The sequence below is a fragment of the Falco cherrug genome, chromosome 4 (assembly GCF_023634085.1).
Source record: "Falco cherrug isolate bFalChe1 chromosome 4, bFalChe1.pri, whole genome shotgun sequence".
Taxonomy (NCBI): domain Eukaryota; kingdom Metazoa; phylum Chordata; class Aves; order Falconiformes; family Falconidae; genus Falco; species Falco cherrug.
Genome location: NC_073700.1, coordinates 37260714 through 37285984, shown reverse-complemented (window position 1 = coordinate 37285984; position 25271 = coordinate 37260714). Strand labels below are relative to the sequence as shown.

General features: G+C 51.8%; 1 protein-coding gene across 1 annotated transcript in view; it reads left to right on the top strand.

The window, feature by feature from the left end:
- Nucleotides 1-25271, top strand: part of LOC102057076 (ankyrin repeat and fibronectin type-III domain-containing protein 1-like) — a 209029-nt gene that overhangs the window by 40247 nt on the left and 143511 nt on the right. The window contains exon 3 of the mRNA XM_027810164.2: nt 3440-3657. Coding sequence (XP_027665965.2) covers nt 3440-3657 — 218 coding nt within the window. The remainder of the gene's footprint in view (nt 1-3439; nt 3658-25271) is intronic.

Sequence of the window (25271 nt, the reverse complement as noted above, 5' to 3'; positions counted from 1 at the left end):
AGCAAATATTTCCTGCTTCACCAGGGGCACAAATAACAAAATAAATCCAGCTGCAGTCTGTGTGGGGTTTATCCTGCTCCAAAACCAGCCTTTCTTGATGAGGTTTGGGGTGTTTTGCCCCTCTCTGAGCCTTTCTTTGAGCCTGTTACTTAAAGTTCTCTGTCTTTCATATTACGCTTGTGAAAAAGCAGAGTTGGCTCGTGGAAACCATCCAGTGTGGGGAGGTGATGCTTGGAGCCTTCTGCCTCTGGGTAAGCTGCATCTCCTGGCTATGCATGCCAGGGTGAGCTGCTGCCTTAGTGGCTCTCCGGCTTTTGCGACAAGCCAAAGTGCTTTTCTATAGTGTGAAGTGGCTTCAGGGCACTTGTTGCTGGTGCCCATCGGGAGCAGTGGCATGGAATGACACTACTGTGCCCTTTCCGTCATCCTGGCCTGGGATGGGGGTTTGCTGTAGCAAACGCTCCCCAGCCTGGTGGTGTGTGTTGACCTTCAGGTCAGCTGAGGGTTTTTATCATGTTCTTCTACTCTTATGCTGATCCTGATGAAATACTAATCTGGCTGGGCCAGCTGCTCTGAACAAGTTTATTGGCAGAACTGCTGATGGCTAAAGCGTTTCAGTGCTTTTGGTGCCAGCAGGATTGCACTGGGGCCATAAGAATGATGGGGAAAGGGATTATTAGCACTGAAACAAAGATAAGGCCTGCAAGCCAGGGCTGACAATCTGGTGCTAAATAAAATCCTTATAAAACAACTCCCTTCAAATGGCACCTTTGGTTTTTTTTAAATTTTCTTTTAAATCTAACCTGCTCACAGATCACTGTGAGCTACCCAGTAGAGCAGCTGTCCAAACCCTTGAACAAATAATCCTAATGCTTTGCAGGCTGTGTTTCATTCCCTGGTGCTACTCATTCTCCTAAAAGGCATGCACAGAGAGCATCTTGGCACATCGCTGAGCCTGTCCTGCCACACTCATCGCAGCGGTGCTCCTGGGTGTGTGCAGGACCCATGTGGCCGTGCTCTGCTGCATGCGGGACCCGTGGTTTTCCTTTCAGCCCTCTGGTCCAGCTGGAGGATGCAGCTGCCTGTATCCCCTTGGAGAGACGGGGGAGAGACCAAGAGTAATGAAATCCTTGGGAAATTGTGTCAGTGAGATCAGATGTGACCCGGTTGGTCTGTGGGGCTTGAAACCCAACTCCTTGTCCTTGGGAGAGGTGTCCCACACAGAGCAGTGGGTACTGCGGGTGGCTGTCCCTTACCTGGTACCCTGGCAGGTGGGCTGCATCCAGCATGCATCCCTGGCCCTCCCTTGCCTAGGGTGGCAGAGCAATGGGGGCTGTGTCTGGGCACGCCGTGGGGCTGGGAGAGGATGCTCTAGGGGACAGAGGGTGGCGCAGGTGGTGGCTGAGCCATCGTAGATGGACGTGGCGTAGTGAGGCTGGTTTCTCCTTCCATGTGTGGCTTTCCTGCCTGTGGGGTGGGTCTGTCCCGGGCTCGGCGCCGGTGTCATGGCGTTTCCTGCTGTGTCCCCGGAGTGATGCTATCTTGCAGTGGCAGTCTGGATCTGGGCTTCGATTGACGTGTTTGTGCGTTGAATAATCACAGCTTTCAAACAGCAGTTCCTGTGTTGTATGAGTTGACATTTGGAGAGAAGCAGCAGCAGCAGCTTATTAAATTGAAAGTAGGGGAGGGAAAAAAAAACCCCACATGTGATGCTAGGTAGTACTGTGCTCCAGGTTGCCTCTTTGTTCGCGTTTTTAAGCTGTCTGCCTTTTCCCTCTTGTCCTTTCGGTTCTGCTGGTTTTGATTTGGTGCCTTCAGATCCACTGGCAGGACTTTGCGTGCAGTGAGCTGTCTTAATACCCTAAGAAGCTCGGGGAGTCTCAGGGAGGGATGTGTGTGTTGAGCCACAGAAGATGGAGCAGCTGGTCACAGGTAGTCCAGCCCGTGTCTCATCATATTCAATGTGAAGCCCTCAGCCTTGCTGGGTAAACTGGACTTCACTCTCTGAGTTGTGGCTGGTTTTTACCTTTGCGCCTTTATCTGCTTTGAACTCTCGAAGTGTTTTGCTCCTCTGCCTTAGTGTAGCAGGGACACAGTCATTTGCGCTCGAAGATGGCAGGTTTTTCAGAAACCAGAGACAAATGATCTTACTTTGGGCAGAGGCTGCAGGAGGCGGGGAGTTTCTGGACAATCATGTGAGATGCCCTTTGGGCTGCAATAGCTAATAATTGATTATTTTTACAAGAATTGAGCAAGAGGGTTTTATTGTTTGCTATGGCTATTGAGAAGTGATTTTGGCTGGGGGGTGGGAAGCAGGGCAAACTCCAGATGTAAAGATGAGGTTGGCAGCAAAAAGCATGCGGCATCCAAGCTGCTCAGAAAAGAGCAGAGCAGTGATATTATGGAGACATTTCCTGTTGTGTTTTGTTATATTTTTTCTTTTGTTGCAATGAAATGTGGTTGGTCCTATCCTGGGAGTGCCAGCTCTGCGTGATGCTGACTGTCCTCTGCTGCCGCTGCTTTCTCAACGTCAATGAGGTTTTGTCTCCGGGCTCTCTAGCCCTGCAGTGCTGCATCAGATGGTGCTGCAAGGAGCTTGGAGACCGGAGGTCTGGTTTCTTTCCTTGGTTTGGCTGTTGATTTGCTCTTGGCCGTGTCATAAAGAGTTTTCTGGAGGAGAAGATAGCAGTAAATCCATCTGCGATTTGCAACATTTGTGGTACCTCAGTTTTCCCATTCACAAAGCAAAATTTATCATCGCCAAGCACAGAGCACGTGAATACTTGCAGGAGAGAGGTTTGATACAGGTGTGTAACATGAATGCCAGCAGCAAGAGCTGCGTGGGGTTCTGACTGTACGATCTGTATTTCTTAAAAAGCAAAACAAAGCCCCAAACATTTACTTCTAATGTGGAACATCTTATTGGACTTGAGGGGAGGAAGAATGAGTGAATTTTTTTATTTCATTATAAGTGACCCTTTTAAATGGGATAAACTTGTTGGAGTTAAATAGCAGGAAATTTTAAAGTATTAGGATTTTGGTCTGCTGATTTTTTCTGAGTAGTAATATTCATACTGCAGTAGCACCTGGAGGCCCTGACTCTGGCCAAGACTTCATTGTGCTCAACTGTATTTGCCCAGTTCCTGCCTGGAGGGGTGGCTGTTGGGGGCTGGGGGTACATGAGGCTGAACAGGGTGAGAGCAGGGGCCATCGCCTGGGGCAGGCGGGGGCAAGGTGTGCACCAGGGCATGCGGCAGGGATGTACCACCTCCTCCAGGGAGGGAGCTCTGCATCACCTGTACCCCATGGCGTGCTGGTGGGTGTGGGGTGGGCACGGGGGTCCGGACTGTCCACTGGGCATCCCCACTGTTGGGCTGGAGGGGTAGGACGTGGCTTGGGCTGTGGCTCTAATGGCATGGTGTGTACTTCTGCTCCCCAGGGGAGGCGTGGCGGCTGGAGGATGACTGCACAGACCCCCCCAGGGACCCCCAGCTCAGCACAGCGGTGGAGGATGCCCCATTCAGCTACTTCCGCACCCGGTCCTTCTACATGAGGAAGAGCCTGTCAGTTGACAACCACCTGGGGTCCCTCAGCTATGCCGTCCACCCGACAGAGACGAAGGCTGAGCGTGTCAAGACCAAGCTGCGGCGGCAATTTGTGAGTACCGGGGTGTCTGGCCCTCTGCATTCACAGGCATGTAGCTTCCCAAAACCACCAACGTGTCGGAGAGCTATTTTTATGTGCAGCATTACTAAATCAACAGAAAAAGAGGCTGCTCCAGCCTAGTGGAGCAGATGGTGGCAGCAGCTCGAGTTTGCCCACACCGTGGCAGAGCCCCTGGCTCCCCAGTTTCTGGCTCCCCGCTTGCCGCCGGCTGTCGCTGGCTCAGAGGTGGCTGTTGCTCAGCCAGGCGATGTGTGGGATGGTGCCTTGTTTCTTGGGCGCTGCTGTCCGAAGTATGAAACAAGGTTGAAAGTAGGAAATGAGTTTTCCTGTCCTCTGCTTGAGCAACTGTGTCTTTGCAAGGATTTGCCCTGGGCCAGTGGACGGGTGCGGCAAGGGGCTAGGGTGAGCAGCGAGCCAGCGCTGAGACCCTGGGGCAGCTCAGCCCTTTCTGGCCCTCTGGAGCATCTTGGTGGCAGGACAGCAGGGACATGTCAGGGCTGCGCTGCAGCTGCAGGGGACTCTGATCAATGTTTCATGGGCTTTGTCTCTTCTCTTTCCCAGAGACACCCGATACAGGAGTTCGTATGGCCTTCCTCCTGCCTCGTTATGGTCCTTGGGGTTGTAATGAGGGCTCAGGTGTCCCTGTGCTGAAAAACACTTGATGTTGGTTGGCAATGGGTGAGAGCATCAGTACAATGGGAGCAGAACGGGGGGTGAGTGCCCATGCAACCCAAAGTTTTCCTTTCTTCCCTGGGAGGACAGTTCCGACCTCAGCAGCGTGTTGATGCTTTTCTGTGCACTGCAGCAGTGGATGCCCATGGGGGTGAGTCTGGGGGAGCTGGTCACAACCCTGGTGCTGCCAGCGGCACCTGTGAACCAGCTCTGTGGGAGCTGCTGCCTTGGGATGCCTCAGCGATGGAGATGAGCAAAAGCAGGACGGGGCGTCTGATCAGTGGCCGAAAGATGTTGGAGATGAGGTGGTCCTGCAGCTGGGTGAGGCACCTATGTCTGCTTTATCTGTCTGTCAGCCTTCTGCAGCCTGAAGCTGCACCCAGGAGAGTGGGGGGGAGATGCTGGGGGACAGTTCCTCTTTCAGAGATGGTCTTTCAGTAACTCGGTGGGATCTGTCACCCACAGCCTCCCTTCTGCAGTGCAGAGTGGTGCAAAAGGCATGGAAGGACTTGGGGCGCTCAGCACAAGCAACATCCTGGTGCTTGCAGAGAGTCAGTGCAGATTACTGCAGGGCTCTGAGAGAATTTGTACTTCTTTTCCCATTGGCATTTTGAAGTACTCTGTATCTAGGCTAGTCGTTCTGGTACTGCCCAGTGACTTTGTGATGTTCTAAGGAAACCTGTTAAGCTGATGGTGCAGATACTGGTGCTCCCCGAAGAGGAGCCAGCAGCGCTTGGGGTCCCAGCTCCTGATGGGGCAGGCCCCTGCCGCCTGCCCATGGGGTCAGCCACTGCCTGCTTTGTGCTGTCTGTGGCTGGTTTGCTTTGGCCTTTGACTTCATGAGGTTTTGGGGACTTTTAGCTTTTCTTGGTGTACCCATGGAGCTGACTATCCATCAAGGAACAGAGCAGGAATTTCGTATGATGTGTCTTCTTTTTTGGCTTTTTTTTTCTTGCTATGTCTTTTCTGGTTTGTTTTAGCAGCTAAAAGATGTTGCTGTAGGCTTGGCCATGGGCTGTGGCCTTGTGAGACCTACTGAGAAAAGCAGACTCATCCTACCTGGAAGGGGCATCACAGGGTCCTTCAGCAGGGGCTCGGGGAAGCGAGCATGCAGCAAGCTGAGCTGGCAGCTTGTTCCATAGCTGAGGCTTGGGCTGGTATGGGACCAGTGTTCCCCACACAGCTGGACAGCCTGGGTTTTAAGTTCATGGTAAAGGTCCTGCCAACCTGGGGAAGTTATTTCCAAGAACAGGTAGCAAGGGTTGGGCTCCATGTCCTCCCACTGTTTGGTAATTACTTTCTACCTTGGTGCTGGAGTGTCCCCCGGTCCCCGCAGTGCCCTGGCTAGCCCCGCTCTGAGTATGGCTGGTGGGGCAGGCAGTGCCTGCTGAGAGCCACTCTCCTCGTGCATGGCAGAGCATTTACAGGAGAGAATATGATTTGCCTTTTCTGCAGTGGCTCATCTGGGACCTTTCAGGAAGGTCCATGTTTAAAGCTTGATTCATTTTTCCAGGCTGTTGCGCTTACCCAGCTCGTAACATTAGATTTCTGGCTTTGCTCTTTCTGTGCTGACATTCCGGGCTGCCTTTGCCTTGCAATGCAGTTGCTTGGCTTTCTATTTTGGGAAGTGCTGAGCAAGGGGAGAGGCTCCTGATTACAGGGCTTTTGGGGGGCAGCTGGGACCCTAGCCTGGCAGAGTGGATGGGGATGAGGCAGAGCTATTGCCCACATGGAGCCTGTGCTGTGCAGCTGTCTCGCATCCATTTGATTAGGCTCTCTGCCTAACGAAGGCTTCGTGTTGGTCACAGGCATCTAAGCTTCTGCAAGGGAGAATTTATTATGGCTTGTGTGAAAACATTTGAGACTTGCCTCCCTGCACCCCTGGGGTATGGCATGCTGGAGTGCTGCTGGTGTTGCCCGGGCATCTCTTGGCTTCCCTGCCAGTGCAGAGGGAGCACCTGCAAATTCTGTGTGGCCCTGTTCCCCAGGAGCAGCTGCCCTTCCCCTGTCTGCCGGAGGTGAGCATGCCTGCCTTCCACCCTCCTCCAGCTCTAGGAGGATTTCCCCCAACCACATAGCTGGTGGCATGTGTCTTCTTCGGTCCCACTGCTGGCATGTGATGGATCTGCACATACAGATTCCTTGAATTTGCATAATTTGAATTTTAAATTAATTCCAATTTTTGTGATTGTCAGAATGAGTTTTCTTTCTAATAAGTCTTTCCTTTTAACTCCTCTAAGGCTTGTAATGTTGGTGACATTTCCGCCTTTGAGCAAGAGGAGCATTTGATAGCTTTTTGGCACCTGTCTCTCACATGGATCCCCTGCCTTGCCCCCGTGGGTCCAGCACATCCATGCTGTGATGGGGTGATGGCCAGGGCTGGGTCTGTGCTCCGAACCCTTGCGCCTGTTCTGGGTGATGGATAAGGGCCTGTTTTGGGTTTTGTGCCTGGCTGGCTCCACACTGCCTTTGAGATGGGCAGCAAGAAGCAGGGATGGGATCTTCTGCCATGTCCCTTGCCTGGGGGGAGGAGGAGAGCAACGATGACTGTTACAGGCTGTGCTGAAACTTCTTGTCTTCTCAGGACCCCGACCGTTAAAAGGTAGAATTAACCCTATTATAAACTCAGTATTAGCTATAGGGAGCATTAAAAGAGACCCAGAACTGAGTCACTGTCTGTAGTGGCTGCTAGGACAGTCCGTGCAGATTACTGCAGGGCTCTGAGAGAATTTGTACTCCTTCTTTCTGCCCTTGGGATTTTGAAGTACTCTGTATCTAGGCCAGTCATTCTGGTATTGCCCAGTGACTTTGTGATGTTCTAAGGAAACCTGTTAAGCTGATGGTGCAGATCTTGCTGCTCCCTGAAGAGGAGGAGCCAGCAGTGCTAGGGGTCGTGGCGTGCTGGTCCTTAGCCTGATTTGCAGTGGGTCTCTATCCTGACACCCCCTGCTCCTCTGCAATGAAATGCTGCTGCTTTTTGGTGAACTCTTCCACAATGCACAGTTTGGGCTGGTGAGATGGAAGAGAGCAGCCGGTGGCATGGCCGTGCCACAGCTCTGCCATCCGTGGTGCTGCCACAGCTGGCCTGATGCTTCTGCTTGCTTTAATTCACGCATGTTCCAAGTAGGTGAGACTCAAGATTGTGTTGCTTTCCTGGGCGTGTTCTCATGCACTGATTTTTTTTTTTTTTTATTTATTTTATTTTGTATGGTATATTTTCTAGGCAGTCACTCTGTTATGAAATGTCTGTGCCCTCCAGGAAAGACTTAGAGCCCTGTTTATCTTGGAAGCTCTTCTGATGAGTTGAGCAGAGGTAATTCTTGCTTTACAAAACCCATAATGAAGGAGAAAAGGCAAACCGGAACGGTAGGGCCTGGGAACAGGAGGCAGTGAGGAGACAAACTTGCTTTGTGGCGGAAACCTGATCAAATCCAGTGCTCACTGGGCTGTAGAGGGAGGCAGGCACTGGCCAACGTGTATCCATCCAGGTTCGCCTATTCCCGTGGATAATGATCAGTCCAGAAACTCCCCCTGTTCTGATGGACACTGCAGTGATGTTGGGCAGCTGGAGTACCCAGGTCTGGGCAGAAGCCACCTTGCTCCAGAGCACCACCGGTCCGGGGGATGTGAGAATCTCAGGCTGGGTAGTTGCTGCCAGGCAAGCTGGGCAGAGCATGGAGCATGGTTTCTGCTTAGTGGGACCCATCTCTGTGTTATCCTGATAGTTTGGTCTTGTTCCTAAGTGTGCAGGGATTTACCAAGTCTGTTAGGTGCAGTCTGTTGTCTCCTGTATGCAACTGGTGTTGGAGGCTCTGGTGTCCTGCTTACGGTGACAGCAAAGCCAGCCAGGCTCAGCCCTGCTGCAATCCCACCAATGACAGTGAAATCACACCAGTGGTAACACTCTCCTGCTTGCTTGCTTTTATTTGGTTATGTTCTGACACTGCTACAAAACCACACACTTTCATACCTGTTTTCTGATTTCAGAAAACATTAGCGAGCAGCCAGTCAATACTTGTTTGTGCCCTGTAGTTCAGTGTAACAAAAAAAACAAGGGGAAGAGGAAAAAAAAAAAAAGAGGCTGGAGCCATACAAGAGGCAAGTCAACTGTGTTTCATGAAGGGGCAGAGTAAAGCAACAAGAATTGTACTGGATCTACACACATGCTGCCCTCAGTTTTGCAAAGAACAATTGCAGTGACTGTCTTAAGGAGGTAAATGCAAAGGCAGGTGAAGGATGTGCAGTGTGTATCATCTAACTGTGCCCAGCCCCACCTTGGCAAATTGCTTGCTTGCCGACTATAGTTCATTGATGAGTATTTAAAAAAACCTCATGCTATACGAACCTGATAAATAATGTGACACCTGAGCCAGACAGCAGCTTACTCACTGGAAAGCAGGCAGCAGAGCAGTCCTGGGAGCGGGGGAGAGAGGCTGCCTGTGAATCACACCACTTTGCAGATTAGTGCGGGAGTGAACTGACACAGTAATGCTTGAAACCAAAATGTACCCGGCTCGTTTCTTTGGCAAGTGTGGTTTTATTTGCAATGACAGCTTGTAGCATCCCAGCAAATACTTGGTGGTGCTGGTAGTAGAAGCAGTGATGGCTTGGGAAGAGGAGAGCAGGTCTGCTCCTAGCATCCCTGTGCAAAAGGAAATGTCTCCCGTGGGGAGGAATTAGAGGGGCAGCTTTGTGGGGGCCACTCAAAGCCAGGCTGGCAGAGAAGGGGTTCCTGGTGGTGTATGTGGGCAGTGCAATACATCCCACTTTTACAAAGCCAAACTGGGAACAGGCGTCTGTGATTAAACAGTGCAAACCAAGCGAGCTGGGGTGGTACACCCATGCAGCTCTTTTGGGGATCAAGGATGTGCTGCACACTCATGATACACAGTGAAGTGGGTTTGAGATGCTGTGCAAGCTCAGTGCTGGCCAAAATGATCTTACGTGTTGTTTGCCACAGGGAGATGCTGTTGCTTTGCTTGGTGGGTGTGAAGGGGTTTGGTCAGGAGCAAGGGCATCTTCTGAGGATGAGTCTTGGTCAGCTAAGCTTTGTTTTTGGCCAGCTATACTGGCTCCTCTTCCTGCTGGAGCTGCTGGAGCCAGGTGTCTCTGGCACCCATCCCCCATTGCGGGGCAGTAGGTCTCTGAGCTGTAATGGATCCCTGGGATCCCTGAGAAGCAGTAGGTATTTTTCTCAAAATCTGGATTAGGCTGTAGGGTGGTTCTCCTCCTGTTCACCGCCACCATGGGCTGTTTTGTGCTTGGCTGCATCTCTGGCATTAAGGTGGGGGAAAATCCCCCAGTGCAGTCTAGGAAATTATTCTGCACCTTGGGCTTTTAATGTAAAATCTTGGTTACTCTGAAGCTTATGAATGCAAATGCCTTGGAGAGCTTGGCTGAGACAGGCAAATATTTTGTTTACCTGTCTCTGTTGCTTCTGCAGCACATGCTGGTGCTCCGTGCAGTGAAACCTCCTGCCTGGGCTCTGTCAGCCCACCCTTGCCATCCTGCCCATGGCATACAGACCGCTGGGGCTCAGGGCTTGGGAGCAGGATTGACCCCCTCGTTGCAGGAGCATTTTTAGCATGCCTTCCTGGTGGATAGATGTTTATTCTGTTCATTCCCTTCCCCCTCCCAGCCTTCCCGAAGGCTTTCTGTGCCTGTTGGGCGCTTCAGCCAGATGTGGGCAAGGGTTGGGCAGCTTGGAGGTGTTGCCATGGAGCACTGGGAGGATGGCTGTGTGCAGAAGGGATGGAGGGATGCAGCCTCACTCAACACTCGCCCCAGATCTTCCTTGGTACCACGTTGTGTGTGAAAAGACGGGTCTGGGCACATGGGGATGTTTTACCGCGTGCTAAACATCTCTGAAGATGTGGCGGTGCCCTGCTGCATCAAAGGGCTTTTGGTCCCCTGTGCAAAAGTGACTCTGGTGGTTGGGATGGGAGGGGGTGTTCTGTTTCGTGTCAGCCAACATGCTCTGCTGCTTGTCAGCTTATAGGAGAATCTGGAGCTGGGTTTTGGTGAGAGGTATTAAGGTGCATTTTGTCGGTCTTAAATGTCCAAATGCAGATCATTCAAAGTCTTGTTTTTCTGGAGCGATGTCTATCTGTATGAATGTCAAACTAATATTGCTGATACCCCCAAACCATGCTCAGCTGCTGCTTTGTGCTTACCTTCCTAGCCTTCCCATCCTTCTGCGATCCATGGGGAACTTGCCTATGAGAATAGGAAAAAGAAAATTAACTCCAAGTATTACACAAAGCCCAGATGGCCAGAAACACTGACAACCTGCCGGGACAGTGGGGCTGTGGTGCCTGTAGAGTTCATTCCCTGGAGCTCTATGAATGTGTGCAGCTCCTGACCCTGCCTGGCTTTGCATGGCTTCCCCTCTTTCCCTTTGGGGACTGTAAATTTGTGGCCGCATTTCCCAGCACGTTGCTGCGTGTGTGCCCACGGTGGGTGGCGGGGACGGGGCTGTGGTGTCTGTGCGGTGGCACCTCGGCTCTGCCTTGTCTTCCAACCCACCCTTGCGTGTAGCTGTGCGTGTTTAATCGCTCGCCTGCCTCTACAGCAGGGATGGGCAGAGGTGTACGGATTTACAGGGTGGGGAAAGCACTAGTGACTTGTCACTGGGAAGATTTACAGCCCCACAGGAGAGCAAGGGGATGCGCAAGTGCTGCAAGCCAGTGTGATGTTTCACAGCAAGCTGCAAACAGGCAAGAAAGAGCATTCCTTTTTCCTTTCAGAAAACACTGGCTTAGCCATACATTCTCCTCCTGTTGCAGAGGTTAGGTGAGCAGGGCCCAGCGTGGGAGCTGCCTGTAGCAACTTTTGGCTGTCAGGGCACCTCTGTGGTGCTCTCAGCTGCCTTGCTGGTGCCTGTGGTGGCCTTCCAGGACAGCTGAAGAAGGCTTTGCCTGCGGTAAGGGCATGTTTGTGGCCAAAGCCAGCATGTTAGTATGGAAAGGTTATGAGCTTCAGCAACAACGCTGGTGATAGCAGAGACTATCCCAGGTGAGCAGCAGGTAACCATACAGCACTCCATCAGTGGTGGTTTAATGGCTTTGCAAAGGGGTGGTTGAAGACACCTTGATTGCTTACCTCCATCACGTGCAGTAATTTGGTCAGCACCAACGCATGGCCACAGCGGGTTCCTGAAAGCTTGCAAACACCAGCACACAGTTTTTCCCTCCTCCCCTCTGCAAATCCTCACTTCCTGGCCCCTTCCTCCACCCACGGCCAAAAGGCTCAGTGCATCTGCAGGGTGGGTGCATAGATGTTGTAACAGGTTGTATAAAGTGTTTACAGCCAGGTGGGGTGCACCAGCCTCCTCCAGCAAACCTCTTTGGGTTGTGGGAACCTGCAGGCAGAGCCAGAGTGTGTGTTCCCTCCCAGTTCTGGCCTTCAAAGAGATTTTTCCAGTTTTCTGAAGAGAAAATACTGAGTAGTTTGTCTCTTAAATCTATTAGTTGGTGTTTATTTAATGCTTAATATAGGGCAAAACCACATTGCATTCATAAATCACTTGTAGGAAGACTCTCCTGTTTGTTGTAAGTGATGTGAGACCTGCTGATAGGCAGTCTTTCAGGGTTTTGAGAGTACAGTGCTTTAAAATAAACAGTAGCTGTGGGCCCCTGTGCTTGAATCTGGAAGGCGTTTATTGCCAAGGGATGGGCTTTGGTTTTGATTTGAATACTGACATTTTGCAGCCTGGATAGTAGTGCGAACTATATATGCTTTCCCAGGGCTCTTACAAGAGAGGATGCAGGCTGGCTGTGGTCCTGACTTGGGCCTTTTCAAATAACTTAAGCAAACTACTAGGAAATAACCTCTAGATTCAAAGTATAATAACCACAGTTAAAAACTGCTGTAATTTCCATGCAGACCTGCAGTGTCTGCTCCCTCTGCTGGCGTTGCTTTGGGAAGGAGCAGCCTGGGTTCAGCGTGTGCAGGGATGGGAATGCTGGCCGAGCACGGGGCTGGCTCAGGAGATGGTGGAGGGAGCATCCGACCAGCTGACAGAGAGAAAAGCAGCAACTTCCCAGCCTCTGATGCATTAGAATTTTGCTTCTGGGCCAGGAGCATCAAATGCACAGAAAGCAGCAGGGCTGAGGAGGAGGAAAGCAGAGCACTTTGCCAACTTCCAATTTTACTCTGCTTCTCCAAGCTAGACTTGCTAAAAATGTGCACTGTGTCCTTTGGTATTTGAAGTTTGTGTGAAAGAAGAAAACAACCACAGTGATTTAAAGTAAGTGAGACATTATTTAATGAGCTGGAGTATTCCTCCTTTATGGCAGGACCGGTGCCTCACAATGTGAAGCTTGAATGAGGTGTCTGGTTGGTGCTGTAGCCCGGGCCCGGGTCTCATCAATGTGGGGTGGGCTGGGGGTGCTTTGGGCTGCAGTCAGCAATGGTTCAGCTGCATAGAAAAGCAAAGGCTCTTGGGTGGCTCGATCTTGCTTGAACGCACAAGGACTTGTGCTGTCAGCCCCCAGACCAGTTTCTGTTCAGGGTATGGAGGTCCCTCTCCCCAGCACAGCTTCTCTGCCTGCCTTTGGCTGTTGTCCCCTCCTGACAGCTGGGTGTGATGGTGACAGTGGCCATGTGTCTGCTTCCCAGGTTCTTCCTGGCCTCTGGATCTAGCTGGAGAAGTCCTGGATGCTGGGGTTGTTCCTGTTAATCCCAAAGTGCACAATCTGGTAGGTTTTGTCATCCCGATTTCTTTCTCTTCTTACTTCTGGGCTCTGTGGTTTGCCAGCAAGGATGGCTTTGTGGTTGTGGGTCCCTGAATCCCACTCTGGTCACTGCTCAGAGCAGGCATTACTAAATCATATCCTCCGCTGACCACAGGGCCTCTTGGTCCACCTACAGACTTCTTTTGTGTTTCCCTTCGTAGATCTGCTCTTTTGCTCTTCCTCTTGAGCCCTCTTACTTTCCCAGATATCAGGCAGCAAATCTGGTTGCTGTAGTCTGTCATCTTACAACTTGGAGCTCACAGTCTGCAGGTCTTTGCATCTTCTTGATCTGAGGAAGGCAGGTGCTTCAGGTACATGAGCAAATGGTGCAGCTCTTGGCAAATGCAACCCCCAAAACGCTTTTCATGAAAAGCTGTTGGAGAGTACCAACGAAGAACGTACTTCAGCAGCCTGAGGTTTAAACACTCAAGTACTTTCCCTGCAAGCAAATTCATGCAGAGAGAGGTGCTTGTGCCCAAATAAGCCCTTTTGGGCACTATTGTGGCTTCATCTAGACTCAAGGAGATGGCAAGTGGATTCAGCTGCAGAACTAGGAGCAGTTTAGTGTAGTGGCTGTCTGTAGATGGCACTTCACATGTGCTGGATGCCATCAGCTGGATGCTGCAAAGCCTCACCAGTTGCAGCCCGTCCGGGGATGCACAGGCTAAATCACCAGCGTGTGGTAAAGCGCTTTTTATGTTAGAAACCATGCAGCTCCAAGGGTGCTCCGTGGTGTCGGGGCATGGGTGCAGTAACAGTTGTGTGCTGCAAGAGGTCTCTGCAGCACTGCGCTTCGGTGCACCGGTACCCACGGCAGCTCCGCGGGCTGCTCGGATTTTTATTCCCCCATCTCTGGAAGAAGGGCTTCGTTTTACCTATGCCTGCCTCACTGCAGAGGTCTGAGTTTCCCTCAGCCTCTGTATCCTCACAGTCTCCCCGTTCCTCCTTGCACCTGGGAGCCTGGGGAAACCTGCCAGAGCTCCTCAAAGCACTGGGAGGTTGCAGTGTCCGAGTGGAGTGGCCACATCTGACTGTTGGCGGTTAAGGAGTGCTGTCAGGGCTCTGCTCTCCCCTGCTGCTGCCCCTGGAGCCGAGGCTTGGCTCTTTGCAGCTGTCTGCTTCCCAGCATGGGCCATGACGGTGGAGAGAGTGCTGGGGTATGAGCCTGCTGCTACCCAGAGTGTGCTCGTCCTGCTGAAGGCGCTCAAGGTCCCAGCACTTGAGGTAAGGCTTGCTGCCTGCTTGGCTTTGCTGGAACCCCCACTGGGTCTGGAAGGAGGAGGTGACTTTTGAAGATGTTGTTAGACACCAGAAACCGTATCTGAATGGGGCTTTTTCTTGCACAGACTGCCCTACCTGTCCCTCCTGCCTCTGCAGCTTCCATGGGAGCTTGGCAGTGGCAGAGATGATTTTCAGCACTGGCCCCTCCTTGTGTAAGCACCATCCCTGGCAGTGTGCTGTGGCACAGCAGTGGTCACCCTGCTTCATGGGACACTGGCACATATGGAGGAGAGGTGATGTCTCTAACTTAGGCTGCTGTGTGTCTCCCCCTCTGTGCATGTGCATTGGTGCCTACCCTGACATGTGGGAACACGCTGGGCACCGTGAGGTCTCTCTGGGTGCAGACTGGAGCCAGTTTGGCAAGTCAGGGGTGATGGTGGAAGGCAGAAGGTCTGATGGGGATGTGTCTCTAGCCTTCTGCAGAAGGACTGGGGATGGGGAGAGCTCTCTGCCATCACCAGAGTCCTTGGCAGGCTCTCTGCAGGCACTCTCGCTCGCTGAGAGGCTTGCAGTGACACCTGAAGCCTCCCAAGGAGCACAGAGGAGCAGAGGTTCGGCGAAGGAGCTGGCGATGATCTCAAAGGGGATATTGGAGGCTGAAGATTAAGTGGAGCATTTCCGGTGGGAACAGGATGATGTCTGGGGTCGGGTGTCACCTCGCTTTGACGGCAACAACAGCCTTGCTGCTGTTGGGAAGGGTGGAAAAAGAAAGGATCCTGAAACCTAAGAGCTGTTTTGCTATTTACTTTGGTTCTGTTTTTACTCCAAGAATAGAAACAAAGACGATGGATTTGCATCACCAGGAGCAACTTGAGGAGGGAGGAGGAAGCGGTGGGGCCTCATTAGCGGCAGGAATGTGCTGGCGAGAGGAGGGCCCCGGTGACAGGAGAGGCAGTTAGACCTGGGGGTTCCTAATAGCATTTTGTTTATCTCACTTCTCCCACCTTGGATTTAATTTTTTTTAATGACTAGTTTGTGAGCCTCAGAAAGCTGAGCCTTATCTCTACAAGGGAGCGTTTGCAGAGGCAGAAATAGCCCAGGCTTCAGTGGAGAGTAAGGCGCCTTTGGAGGCTGCTCCACTTGCATAGTTGAGTCTTGGTCTCCTGGAAAATAAAGGAGACATACCTCTTTCTGCTCTGACTATTTAGAAGTCTTTGCCTGTCACATGCAGAAGGCTGTTTTTCTTCTCTCCTGCTGCTGCAGTCGCATCTCCAGTCTGAGCCTGATCACACCAGAGGACTAAGAATAGCTGCAGAGGGGTGGTGATGGGGAGGCTGTATGGCCCGCAGCTGTGAGACCTTCAGCCTTGCTGGTCCTCGCCCTGGAGCGGGAGGGTTAGGGGAGGGGGGGCTATGTTGAAGGGGGGTGGGAGGGATGCTTTGGCTGTGGAGCTCGTGATGAGGCTTTGAAGGCTGTTCAATGGCAAGGGGTGTGCTTGCTGCCAGCCTGCTGAATCTGTCCTTGCTGAAGCCTCCAGGCAGCCCAGGAGAAGGTCAGCTGGGGCCCAGGACCACCTGGCAGTGGGATAGAAAGGCATAATTATGCTTTCCTGGGGGTGAGAATTTCCCTCTCTTTTCTTCGGCTATTACAGAAGTGACTTTTCAAGGCAGAGAGAACAGGTTTTCTGAGATGCCCAGCTACCAGCATGACAATATTAAACTTCTGGATCTTCTCGTCTCCTGACAGGAGAAATGTCCTGCCTCAAGAAAAGTTGCAGCGCTTCTGCACACTTCGAGGAAAGCAGCATGAGAGCTGCTGTCCTGGAAAGACCCTATGTGCACCACTTTCCCTATGGGGTGGTGGGGTCTCGATACTCTTGCGTGGGCCCCTCTTATCTCTGGGGAGGAGAGGGAGGAAGCATTGTTGGAGGAAACCAGGTACGGAGCTTTGTGTAGGGAGGCTCCTAGCGACATAGATAGGGCTGTGCTGGACCTGGGCCCTGGTTCAGCTTCTCCTGTGTTCAACTATGGCAATAACTGCGTTGCATGGTGAGGAGGAGACACACGCCTGGTCTGTGGTGCACCAGGGCTGGAAGGGAGCACGTGCCAAGTCTGGTTTTGGTTCCTTCTGCTTCCCCTCTGGCAGGGATCTTTTCCTTTCAGTAGTTGGCCTCTGCATTTTTATGGCTGGATTTCTCTTTCAGGCTTGAAATTCAACAGCAAATCCAGCCCACAGCTCAGCTATTTCATCCGGGTTTTTGTTGAAATGATCACTTACTGTTCCTTGTGGCCATTTAAGGTACCTCTGGTGAGTGTCTGTGGTGTTGGCTCTGGAGCAATAGGTTGTGCAGTGGCTGCTTGGGTGGTAGGACAGAGCATTGGCTGCCCAAAAAGTGGGGAAAATAGAGTCCTAGTGCCTGATGCTGGCTTGAGAGAGGATTTGTTCTGATTGCAGACCTTTGCTTACCATGAAAAGGCACTGACACCTTCGCACTGGGATTAAGCCTCGTGATGCTCCAGGAAGAGCACGCAAGCCACACAGCTTCCCTGGGAGCCTTTCTGCTGTTGTCCTTGTTTTCACCTGCAGAGAGGATTCAGGGCAAGAAGCAGGAGGTGTGCTGGAGACTGCTAGTGGGGCTTCAGGCCAGGCTAGTCTTTCCCCCAGACCTCTGGCTGGTCTTCTGCAAGGGATGTTTGGTTCTGTGGGCTGTGCAACCAAGTGCCTCAGGGTGACAATATTGGTCACCCAATACAGCATTACCAAACTTTCTGCATCAAACCTGTGAGGAGGCGCCTTCTCAGGTAGGTGCATGCCTTTCTACCATCCTTCCATCTTCTTCCTGTGAGATGGTGTTGGCACCAAAGAGCTGCTTGATGTGGTTACACATCCCCTGGTAAATTGGCAAGCTGCTTTGTCATCTGAGAAGCCAAATGGGGGGAACTGCAAATCTTCAACTTGAGTATTGTGGATGAGTGAATTAAATAACTGGAGCACCTTTGGATATTGCCAGCTTCAAGTCTGCTTCATGCCTGTTTGATAGGACGTAACCGAGCTGAAGCTGGCTGCAGCTGAACACCATGCTGATGGGAGCTTTTTTTAGTTGGGCATGTTTGCATGGGACTTACGTGCTGATTTAACATCTGCAGGGTAAACCAAACTGGTTTCAGTTCCCATGTGTAGCAGATCAAAGTGTTTTTCTTTCCTACTTGTGGCCATAGGCATCCATAGATGATATAACTGAGCTTAACAGCCAGTGCTGCCTGACCTCCCCCTGCAGAGACGTCTGTCCAGCCATGCCTCGTGCCAGGGTCCTGCTTTTGAGTGCCCTGTTATTGCTTATAGGTGGTGACTGGGAATGCTAAGCTCTAGCCATCTGTCTGTTTGGGCTAGATTTTCATGGGAATCCTTCAAAACTGTAAAGTGGTGAAATAGATACGCCCCAGCACATACGCCCGTGGGGTATTGATGGACCCGCTCATTTTCAGTGGTTGTTTTCAGTTTTACAAGGGCAAGCCTGCTCTTTTCAGGCCTGCAGCACTTGAGATGGTGATAGGCGCGGCTTGGTCTGGTGTTGGGCTTTGTCCCGTGCCTGGAAGCCCTCCGCTCCTGCCGCGTGCTCCCTTCGTGGCAGCTGCCCAGGGCTCTGCCGGCGAGTGGGGCCGGCCATGGTGGGCAGTGTCTGGTGTGCAGAGCCCCTCCTGTGGTTTTCCTTCCCGCTGGTGTGACTGTGGTTGCGTTTGGTTTGTGCTCCTTGTCTTCTGTGTGTGCGTGCCATCGCAGGGCTCGCATGTCGGGGGGGGACTGAGGCACAGCAGCTTCCCTCCTAAGAGCATCAGGGAAGTTGCAAGAGCAAGTGGGAGCTCCCAAGCGTGCTGCAAATGCTTTATCGGAGAAATTAGTGGCCATGCTAAGAAAAGGCACATTTTTCGTCTTGGGAAGGAAATAAATAAATTACTGTCGTGGAGTGATGGGCAGACTCAGTGAAGGGGTCTGGGAATTTTTTGGGGCAGAAGGAAGCCCGGGAGAGAGGAGAGGCTGGGATCCAGCCCTGCTCATCCTGCAGGAGCCCTGGCCTGTGGAACCACAAGCTGGGAAGTTGTTCCTTCCTCCCCGGCAGGTGCAGTGATGGGTTAATCCCCCTGCCCACCCTCCCCACCACCCCACCTGTTAGCCTGGGCTGGCAGCAACACAGAGCCTGGCAGAGGGTGGAGGGGGTGAGGCTCTGCTTTGCTTTAAAACATGGGCAGTCAAGGTCCTTAGCTGCTGCGAGTCGGTGTGGGGCCGCAGGAGGCTGTGGGCATGATGTGGCTCAAAGCCTGGTCTAAATATTTTTAATTACCCTACATTTGGAGACCTTTTATAAACAAATCAGTGACAAGCCACCTCCTTCTCTGTTGCCAAGGCCTGTGCAGAAAATATTTAGATCAGCAGCAAAGGCAAATAATCTTGGTCTAGGGATGTGAGGGGTTTTATTTTGCAGGTTCTCTTTGCTTTATTTATTCTTGGTTTTGTTTAGCGGTTCCCATCATACATAAACTCGGACCCTGTTAAGGCATGGACGTGTCTCCTTTCTCCAGGACCATCCGACGCCCCCACGAGCATCACTCCCCCTTTCGAAAAAGTTATTGTTCCTAGAAAGCAGAGCAGCGCTGCTGGAATGTTAATTGGGGGAAGTGAATAACCACCGCTACCCTCCGCCTAACCTTCCCCAGCCCCCTCTTAATGAGCAAATTGAATTTATTTAGGCATTGAAGGTCCTGTCTTTCCCTCCCCTGGGCAGACTGAAGTGTCCATTGTGCAGCTCCACATTGGGATTTGCTGCCATTTGTTCAAGGAATTTTTTTAAAAAAGAAAGGCGATTTTTAAGGGGGTGGGGGGTACCCTTTCTCTCTTGCTGTGGGGAGAGGAGATAAGTTGTGGCGCGAGAGGCGGGCAGGGGAGTGGGTTTGTTGCTGTTGCCATTCCCAGAGTGACTCACGCTTGGCGCGGGGATGTGCATGCTTTCTCATCTTTCCTTGTCGAGCTCGTGGAGGAGACAGGGCACATGAAGCGCAGCCTATGGCTACAGTGGGGAGTACAATCCACCGTCTATCTCAGTGGGTGCTCAGGGCGCTGCTCTCTGCCAGCTCAGTGCCTGCCCCGGGGCCTTGGGTCCCCGTCCCACCTCCCGCCCAGCCTGGCTGGCATGGCGCTGATGGAGTGGAGGGCTGCGGTGAGGCCGTGTCCGAGTCTGTGCTGGTGGGAAGAGGTTTTGCCAGTGAGGGTGGGTGAGGCTTTGAGGCTGTCCAGGAAAACCGGCTGATGCCACCACAGCTGGCACAGGGGGACTGGGGTTTTGCATCTGCATTTCGCAGTGGCAAGTACTTCATCAAGTGCTGCTCCGACACCCTGTCCCAGCCCCAAGCTATGGCTTTATGGCCAAGATTATGGTTCCCACAGATGTGTACAGCTGGCCAGGGAGGCCTAGTTGTGTGGCTGGGTTGGGGGCAGCCCCCCTTGTTGGAGCTTGGACAGCCCCATGGCATAAAGGCTGTGGGTACGAGGGGCTCAGGTTTGCCTGAAGGCTTGAAGGTGGGCTTGTCCATGCAAGCATTGATATTTGTGTTTTCCTGGTCAGTGGGCTTTGGATTTACCAGTTGAACCAGGTGTGTTTTGCTGGTGGGTGCAGGTGTCCTGGAACTTCCATCCCATACTGGTAATGCCATGACTGCCCTGGGTGTCAAAGCCTGGCTGGGCTGGGGCTCCCGACCCTTCACCATGTGGTACAAATGCTTTTCTTGGATTAAACCCTAGGATTTTAAGTACAAATGAGATTGGCTGGTGGAGTATCTCCAGTGTCGTTTATTTTGACATTGAATTTGTCATACAAGGTCTTAATACTGTTAATTCCTCTCTCACAGCAGGCTGCTGTTTCTTGCCTGGCTGGCTGTCGGCTGCAGGTGCGGGGCTGGCTCGGGAGGCATGCATGGCCAGGAGCAGGACACTGGCATTTCCATAAGGTGCTTCTGCCAAGAGGACCAGGGCTGATGCGCTTATAAAATCCTGGAGCCTTTAGAGCTGGTGCTAGTGGAGGGGAGGCGTTATGCTTGTCTACTTCCTTGCAGAACTGGGAGCTGGACTTTTTTCTTATGTACACTGATTATTATTGTCAGCATTCTGCTTTTAGTGTTTGGTCATCCCAGGACTGACCTGGGAGCTTGACATACTCTTTGGAGGGAGCCTTGTCTGATGGTCCTGGGGTGGAGATGGAGGTGAGGCAACAGGGTGTCAGTGGTAGGCTGGACCTGGGATGCGAGTGCTGCTTCCCAGAGCTGGGCTGGGGTGAGAGTGTGCACCCACCCTCTGCGTACCAGTGTTATGCTCGTGCTCTGCCCTGGCCAAGGCTCAGACCAAAGTGAGCAATTTCCCGTTACTTGGCGCATTTGTTTTGTGTAGGTTAAGCCCCATGGTTTTCCTTTCCAGCTACCTACTCGAGTTGTCTGTGCTGCTCCAGCTGCTCTCAGCCCCTCCAGCCTCTTGTTTCCACCAGCCCTTGCCTCTGCCCACCCTTCCTCGCTTCTCCTCCCTCTTCTCTCCCCTTTGCTGTCCTCCGTGCAGCTGTTGCTTCCCTCTTGGTGGTGGGGAGGCTCTGCTGGAGGAGGGAGAGGTGCAGGCTGGTGTTCCCATGTCCAGGAGTAAATGGGAGAGGCACTGCTGTGCTGCCTGGATGTGTGGTGGTAGGTTCTGGCTTTACCGATCCGCTCCTTCCTTTCTGTACAAAGGAGGGAGAGCGGCAGCCAAAGCAGACAGAGTTCTGGGTCTCCCCATATTGCATTTGGAGGCTGTCTTTGTTGTTCATGTGTTGCTGATTTGTATATTCATGATTAAACCTGCAGCTGTCCAGTGCCTGGAGGATTTGGAATGAATTAGAATGACAAGAGACATGGTCTTTACAAATAAAGTAATCATTTTCCCCTGCACTTAGCATTCATCCTCTTTCAAAGGTTCTCTGTGTGACGCAGATTTGCTGCACTTTCTTGCCGGGACTGCGGGGAGATGTCTGGATCTTGCAGTCCCCTTTATTTCTGTGGCAGACGTGGGTGTGATGACGTGGGAGGAAGGGGCAGTGTGTTAAATGCTCTGATAGCTTTTAATGGTGTCAAAGTCTGCCATTTAAATTGGGACTTTCATGCTAGAGAAGACTTGAAAGGGGAAGATGGGCGTGAAAATCAATGCCGTGGGCCTCTGCTCCTCTGCAGCTCCCTGTCGCAGTGCTTGTTGATCAGCCTCCCTCCCCCTGGTCCTGCTTCCCCTCCCGCTGGAGCTTAATCCTCTGCTGATGGCATCCCTGTGTTGCCATGGAAATTGCCATCCAGCTGGTCTGGTGCTTCACCTCTGCCTGGTGGAGAGCTGGAGCTGGGTGGCTGGTGGTGACCCAGCGGCTGAGGTGGCATCACTACTGCTGGGTTGCTGGTTGTCCCCGGGGTGGCTGGAGGTCAGCACGTGCCCCGCAGCAGCAGGGGCTGGGATGCAGGTGACAACGGCAGTCTCCCCTTATAGTGCATTATAGTTGTGGCTTTGACTTTTTATTGTGTGTCTAAAATTTATCAGTCCTAAGAAGCGTTGGCCTGTGGTGTGGGTGGGTGCGTGAGTGATCAGTCACCTGAAGGTCTCTCCCTGACTGCTGGGGCTTGGCTTCCCTGAGCAAGCAGTCCTGCCAGCTTATGTCCCTGGGAGCTGTACTCTCTGTTCATGCTGCTGTTGACTTAGTGTGAGGTTCTTCTGGTAAATGATCCCACAACTCGTTGTAAAGCTTCCTGAAGTGACTGTAGCTTTTGCTCCTCAGCTTCTTGGAGTCCAAGAGACCGTGTTCAATTTGCCCATCGAACCCCCCAGAGATGCCTGCGACCTTTCTTGTGGGTGCTTTACTGGCTCCTGGTGCCTTCCTGGGGACAGTGAGGGGGATGTCTGCTCGGCTCTCCTGGAATGGCATGAAGGGCATTGGTGGGAGTGATGGCAGAGGGGGGGCTTGGGGCCATGGCCTGGGGCTGTGTGAGAGCCGTACCCCCAAAGCTGTGGGACCTGCCAGGCTGAGGAGGGTTGGGGGCAGCCTTGGGAAGCAGCAGAGTGGGGCTGAGATGGGCTCATGCTTAACATAAATGAGGCAGTGAGCAAAGCTGTGAGTTATTTAAACTAGGCATTCCCTCAAGCTGAGACTTCTGTGAGTGATGGCTGTCCTCTGGTCCAGCATACGGGCACGGTCTAACTGGGGATCAGGGCTGTGATGAGAACAATGGTGAGCAGTAGCTGTGTGCCCTCAGGAAGGCTGGAGGGTCATCTCTGCAGGGAGGAGGAGGAGGAGGAGGAGCTGTCTTTACCAGCTGCAAACATTAATCCTCATGACATGGCTGAGGGCAGGCAGGCTGCCATCAGATCCTCAGAAGGTTGGTTGGTTGTTGTGATCTTGTTGGATGTTTTTCATAAGGTCCACTGAGGAGTTTTGAACTTCCACATAACTCCATCATGAGAGGAAGGCTTGATGGGTGGTGGTGGTATTTCTGTGGGTCCTGCTCTTTAGGAATCGCAGTGTCCTGGGAGCTCTTCAAGACAACATGTGATCCTCCTGTGCTGCATGGTGGTGGCAGGGAGCTTTTAGGCACGTCTTCCCGGAGGTTGGTGGTCAAGCCCAGAGGCTGGGTTTCTGGGGAAGGGCAGCTCTTTTGTAAATGGTACATAAGTGGCACTGTTACGGCACTGGCAGGTGACAGATGTGTGGTGCAGCCATGTCTTTGGGCACCAGGGCTGGGCGGAAGGAGATCCAGTGTATTGTGGTCTTGTTAGAGGAGCTGCTCAGTGGCACGTGGAGCCCCAAAGCTGCCACTGCAGCACTGGGGAGTCACCAAAGTCAGGGGACATTATTGGGTAAAAATTAAAAATGCTGTGTGTGAGAGTCTTCACTGGAGTGTGAGAGAAGCGCTTACTCCTCAGACACTTTCTGAATTGTGTTGTGCAAAACCTCACTCTCATTATGTGACTCATCACGTGTTTGAAGGTGGCTGCTCAGCTCTGGGTGAAAGCTGGGGCTGCCATGCACCAGTCAGCTGCGCACCAAATGGCGTTTCATATTAAACGCAATATTTGGGTAGACTGGTCGAAGGCTTCAACTCACAGTGGTAAGTCTTAAAATGTCTTCTGATATTTGGTGTGCCTCAAAAAACTCTCGGGCTGTCCAGGCTTTGGTCTAGCAGACTATGGCAGCAGGGTGCTGGGTGGGCTGTGTGCTTGTGCCACCAGCCCCAGCTTTGCCTGTCGGCGTTCTGGTGCCTGCCTTGTGTGGGGCAGGTGTGAGGTGGCGGCATCTCGGGTAATGCTGCGTCTCCAGAAACAGGTCAGTGGCTCCCGTGATTCATTTCCTATAGGAAAAACATCTCTGTTTGCATGATCCGATTATAAAGCAAAAATGGACTGGGCTGTATGGAAAAGCTGGAAGTTGTGTAGTAGGTGGGACAACCTGGAAACTGGGTTCATTTCTGTGTCTTGTAATTGAAAAGCCAAGCAGATGATGGTTTTACGTTCATCCACCTGATTTAAATGAAGCCATAAAACATTAACATTTCCCAATAAAAAACTGTTGACCTAGTAGCTGCTAAGCTCCCAGAAGCAACAATACTCTGAATTAAATGCAGCGCATGTATTTTGGCAAAAGCGGGCTGAGTAAGCCTCCAAGCTGATTTTTTTTTTTTTTCTTCCTTTCAATAGCATGTTTGGAAGATAAGAAAGTAGAAGAAATGTTATTTGATAGTAGGCCTGTTTCTGGTGGGGGAAACACATGGAGCACATGTGGTTGTTTGCTGTGCCTGGGATGTTGCGTACATGTTGGGAAGGACACGTGGTTGGGAGGGCTGACGTGTTGGTGTGGGTTGGGCAGCGGTGGATCTCTTCATTCCATTTTTAAGAAGCGCGTGCATTGTCATTAGAGGCTGGCTGGTAAGCTGTAAACAGAGCAAAGTTTGCTTAATTGCCAAATCCAGATGAGATAAAATAGTTTTCTAAAGTTTTATGGGGATAATAAACTATTCAGGGAAATTTATGACACATCTAGCTGTGATCAGTGAACCTTTAAAGGGTTTATTGGGCAAGGATATTGTCTGCCATAGGCAAGTCTTGCGTGGTGTCAGAACAGTTGGATTTGTTGTGCTGTTGGCTTAAAATATTTCAGTCTAAGTCCTTTATTTGCCAGCTGATGCCTCTTCCCAGAGGCTCTCCATAAATGAGCCTGGCAGAAGCTGCACCTTGTGCGCAGGGAGGGGACTGGAGATCAGTCGCTTCCTAATTCTCATCCAGACGAGAGAGAAGCAGCTGAGGGAGATCAGCTGCAGGAACCTGCCGCAGAGCACCTTGTGCAGTACAAGGCCAGGTCATCTTCTGGTGTTTGTGAACTTAAAATTGTGATAAACTGAATTTATGTGCCCAAGCCATTGACTTCAGGGTTTCTCATTGTCCAGATGTGCACACATCTTCCTGCCAGCAACTGCATAATACCATGGAGTCCTGGGAACAAAAGGAACAGGGGGGAAAACGTAGAGGTGGGCATCATTAGGAGGAGGACCCTGAAGTGAGCATCTCCTTCTGTGTCCAGGGAGCACAGGTGTAATGAACAAACCTGGATTCCTCATGTAGGGACCTGGACCCACATCACACCATTTATAAGAGATCTGAGAGTGAAAGGTGGAAACCACTGACCTTAACAAATATGAGATGACTAATGTGCATGTCTGTGGAAGAAATCCCAAGTCCCCTACTACTATTAGGAAAGTCCCATCTAGATAGTAAGGCTTTGTATAGACTTTGTCTGCTAAATGGTCTCAGAAATCTTGAGGTAAAAGCAGGCTGCGGTATAGAAGAAGCTGCTGTATGTTTAATTTAAACAGCCACAGAAAATACTGAAGCCTCATGTTCCTAAACAACACATCCACTACATCTGAAGTGTGTTCTCCT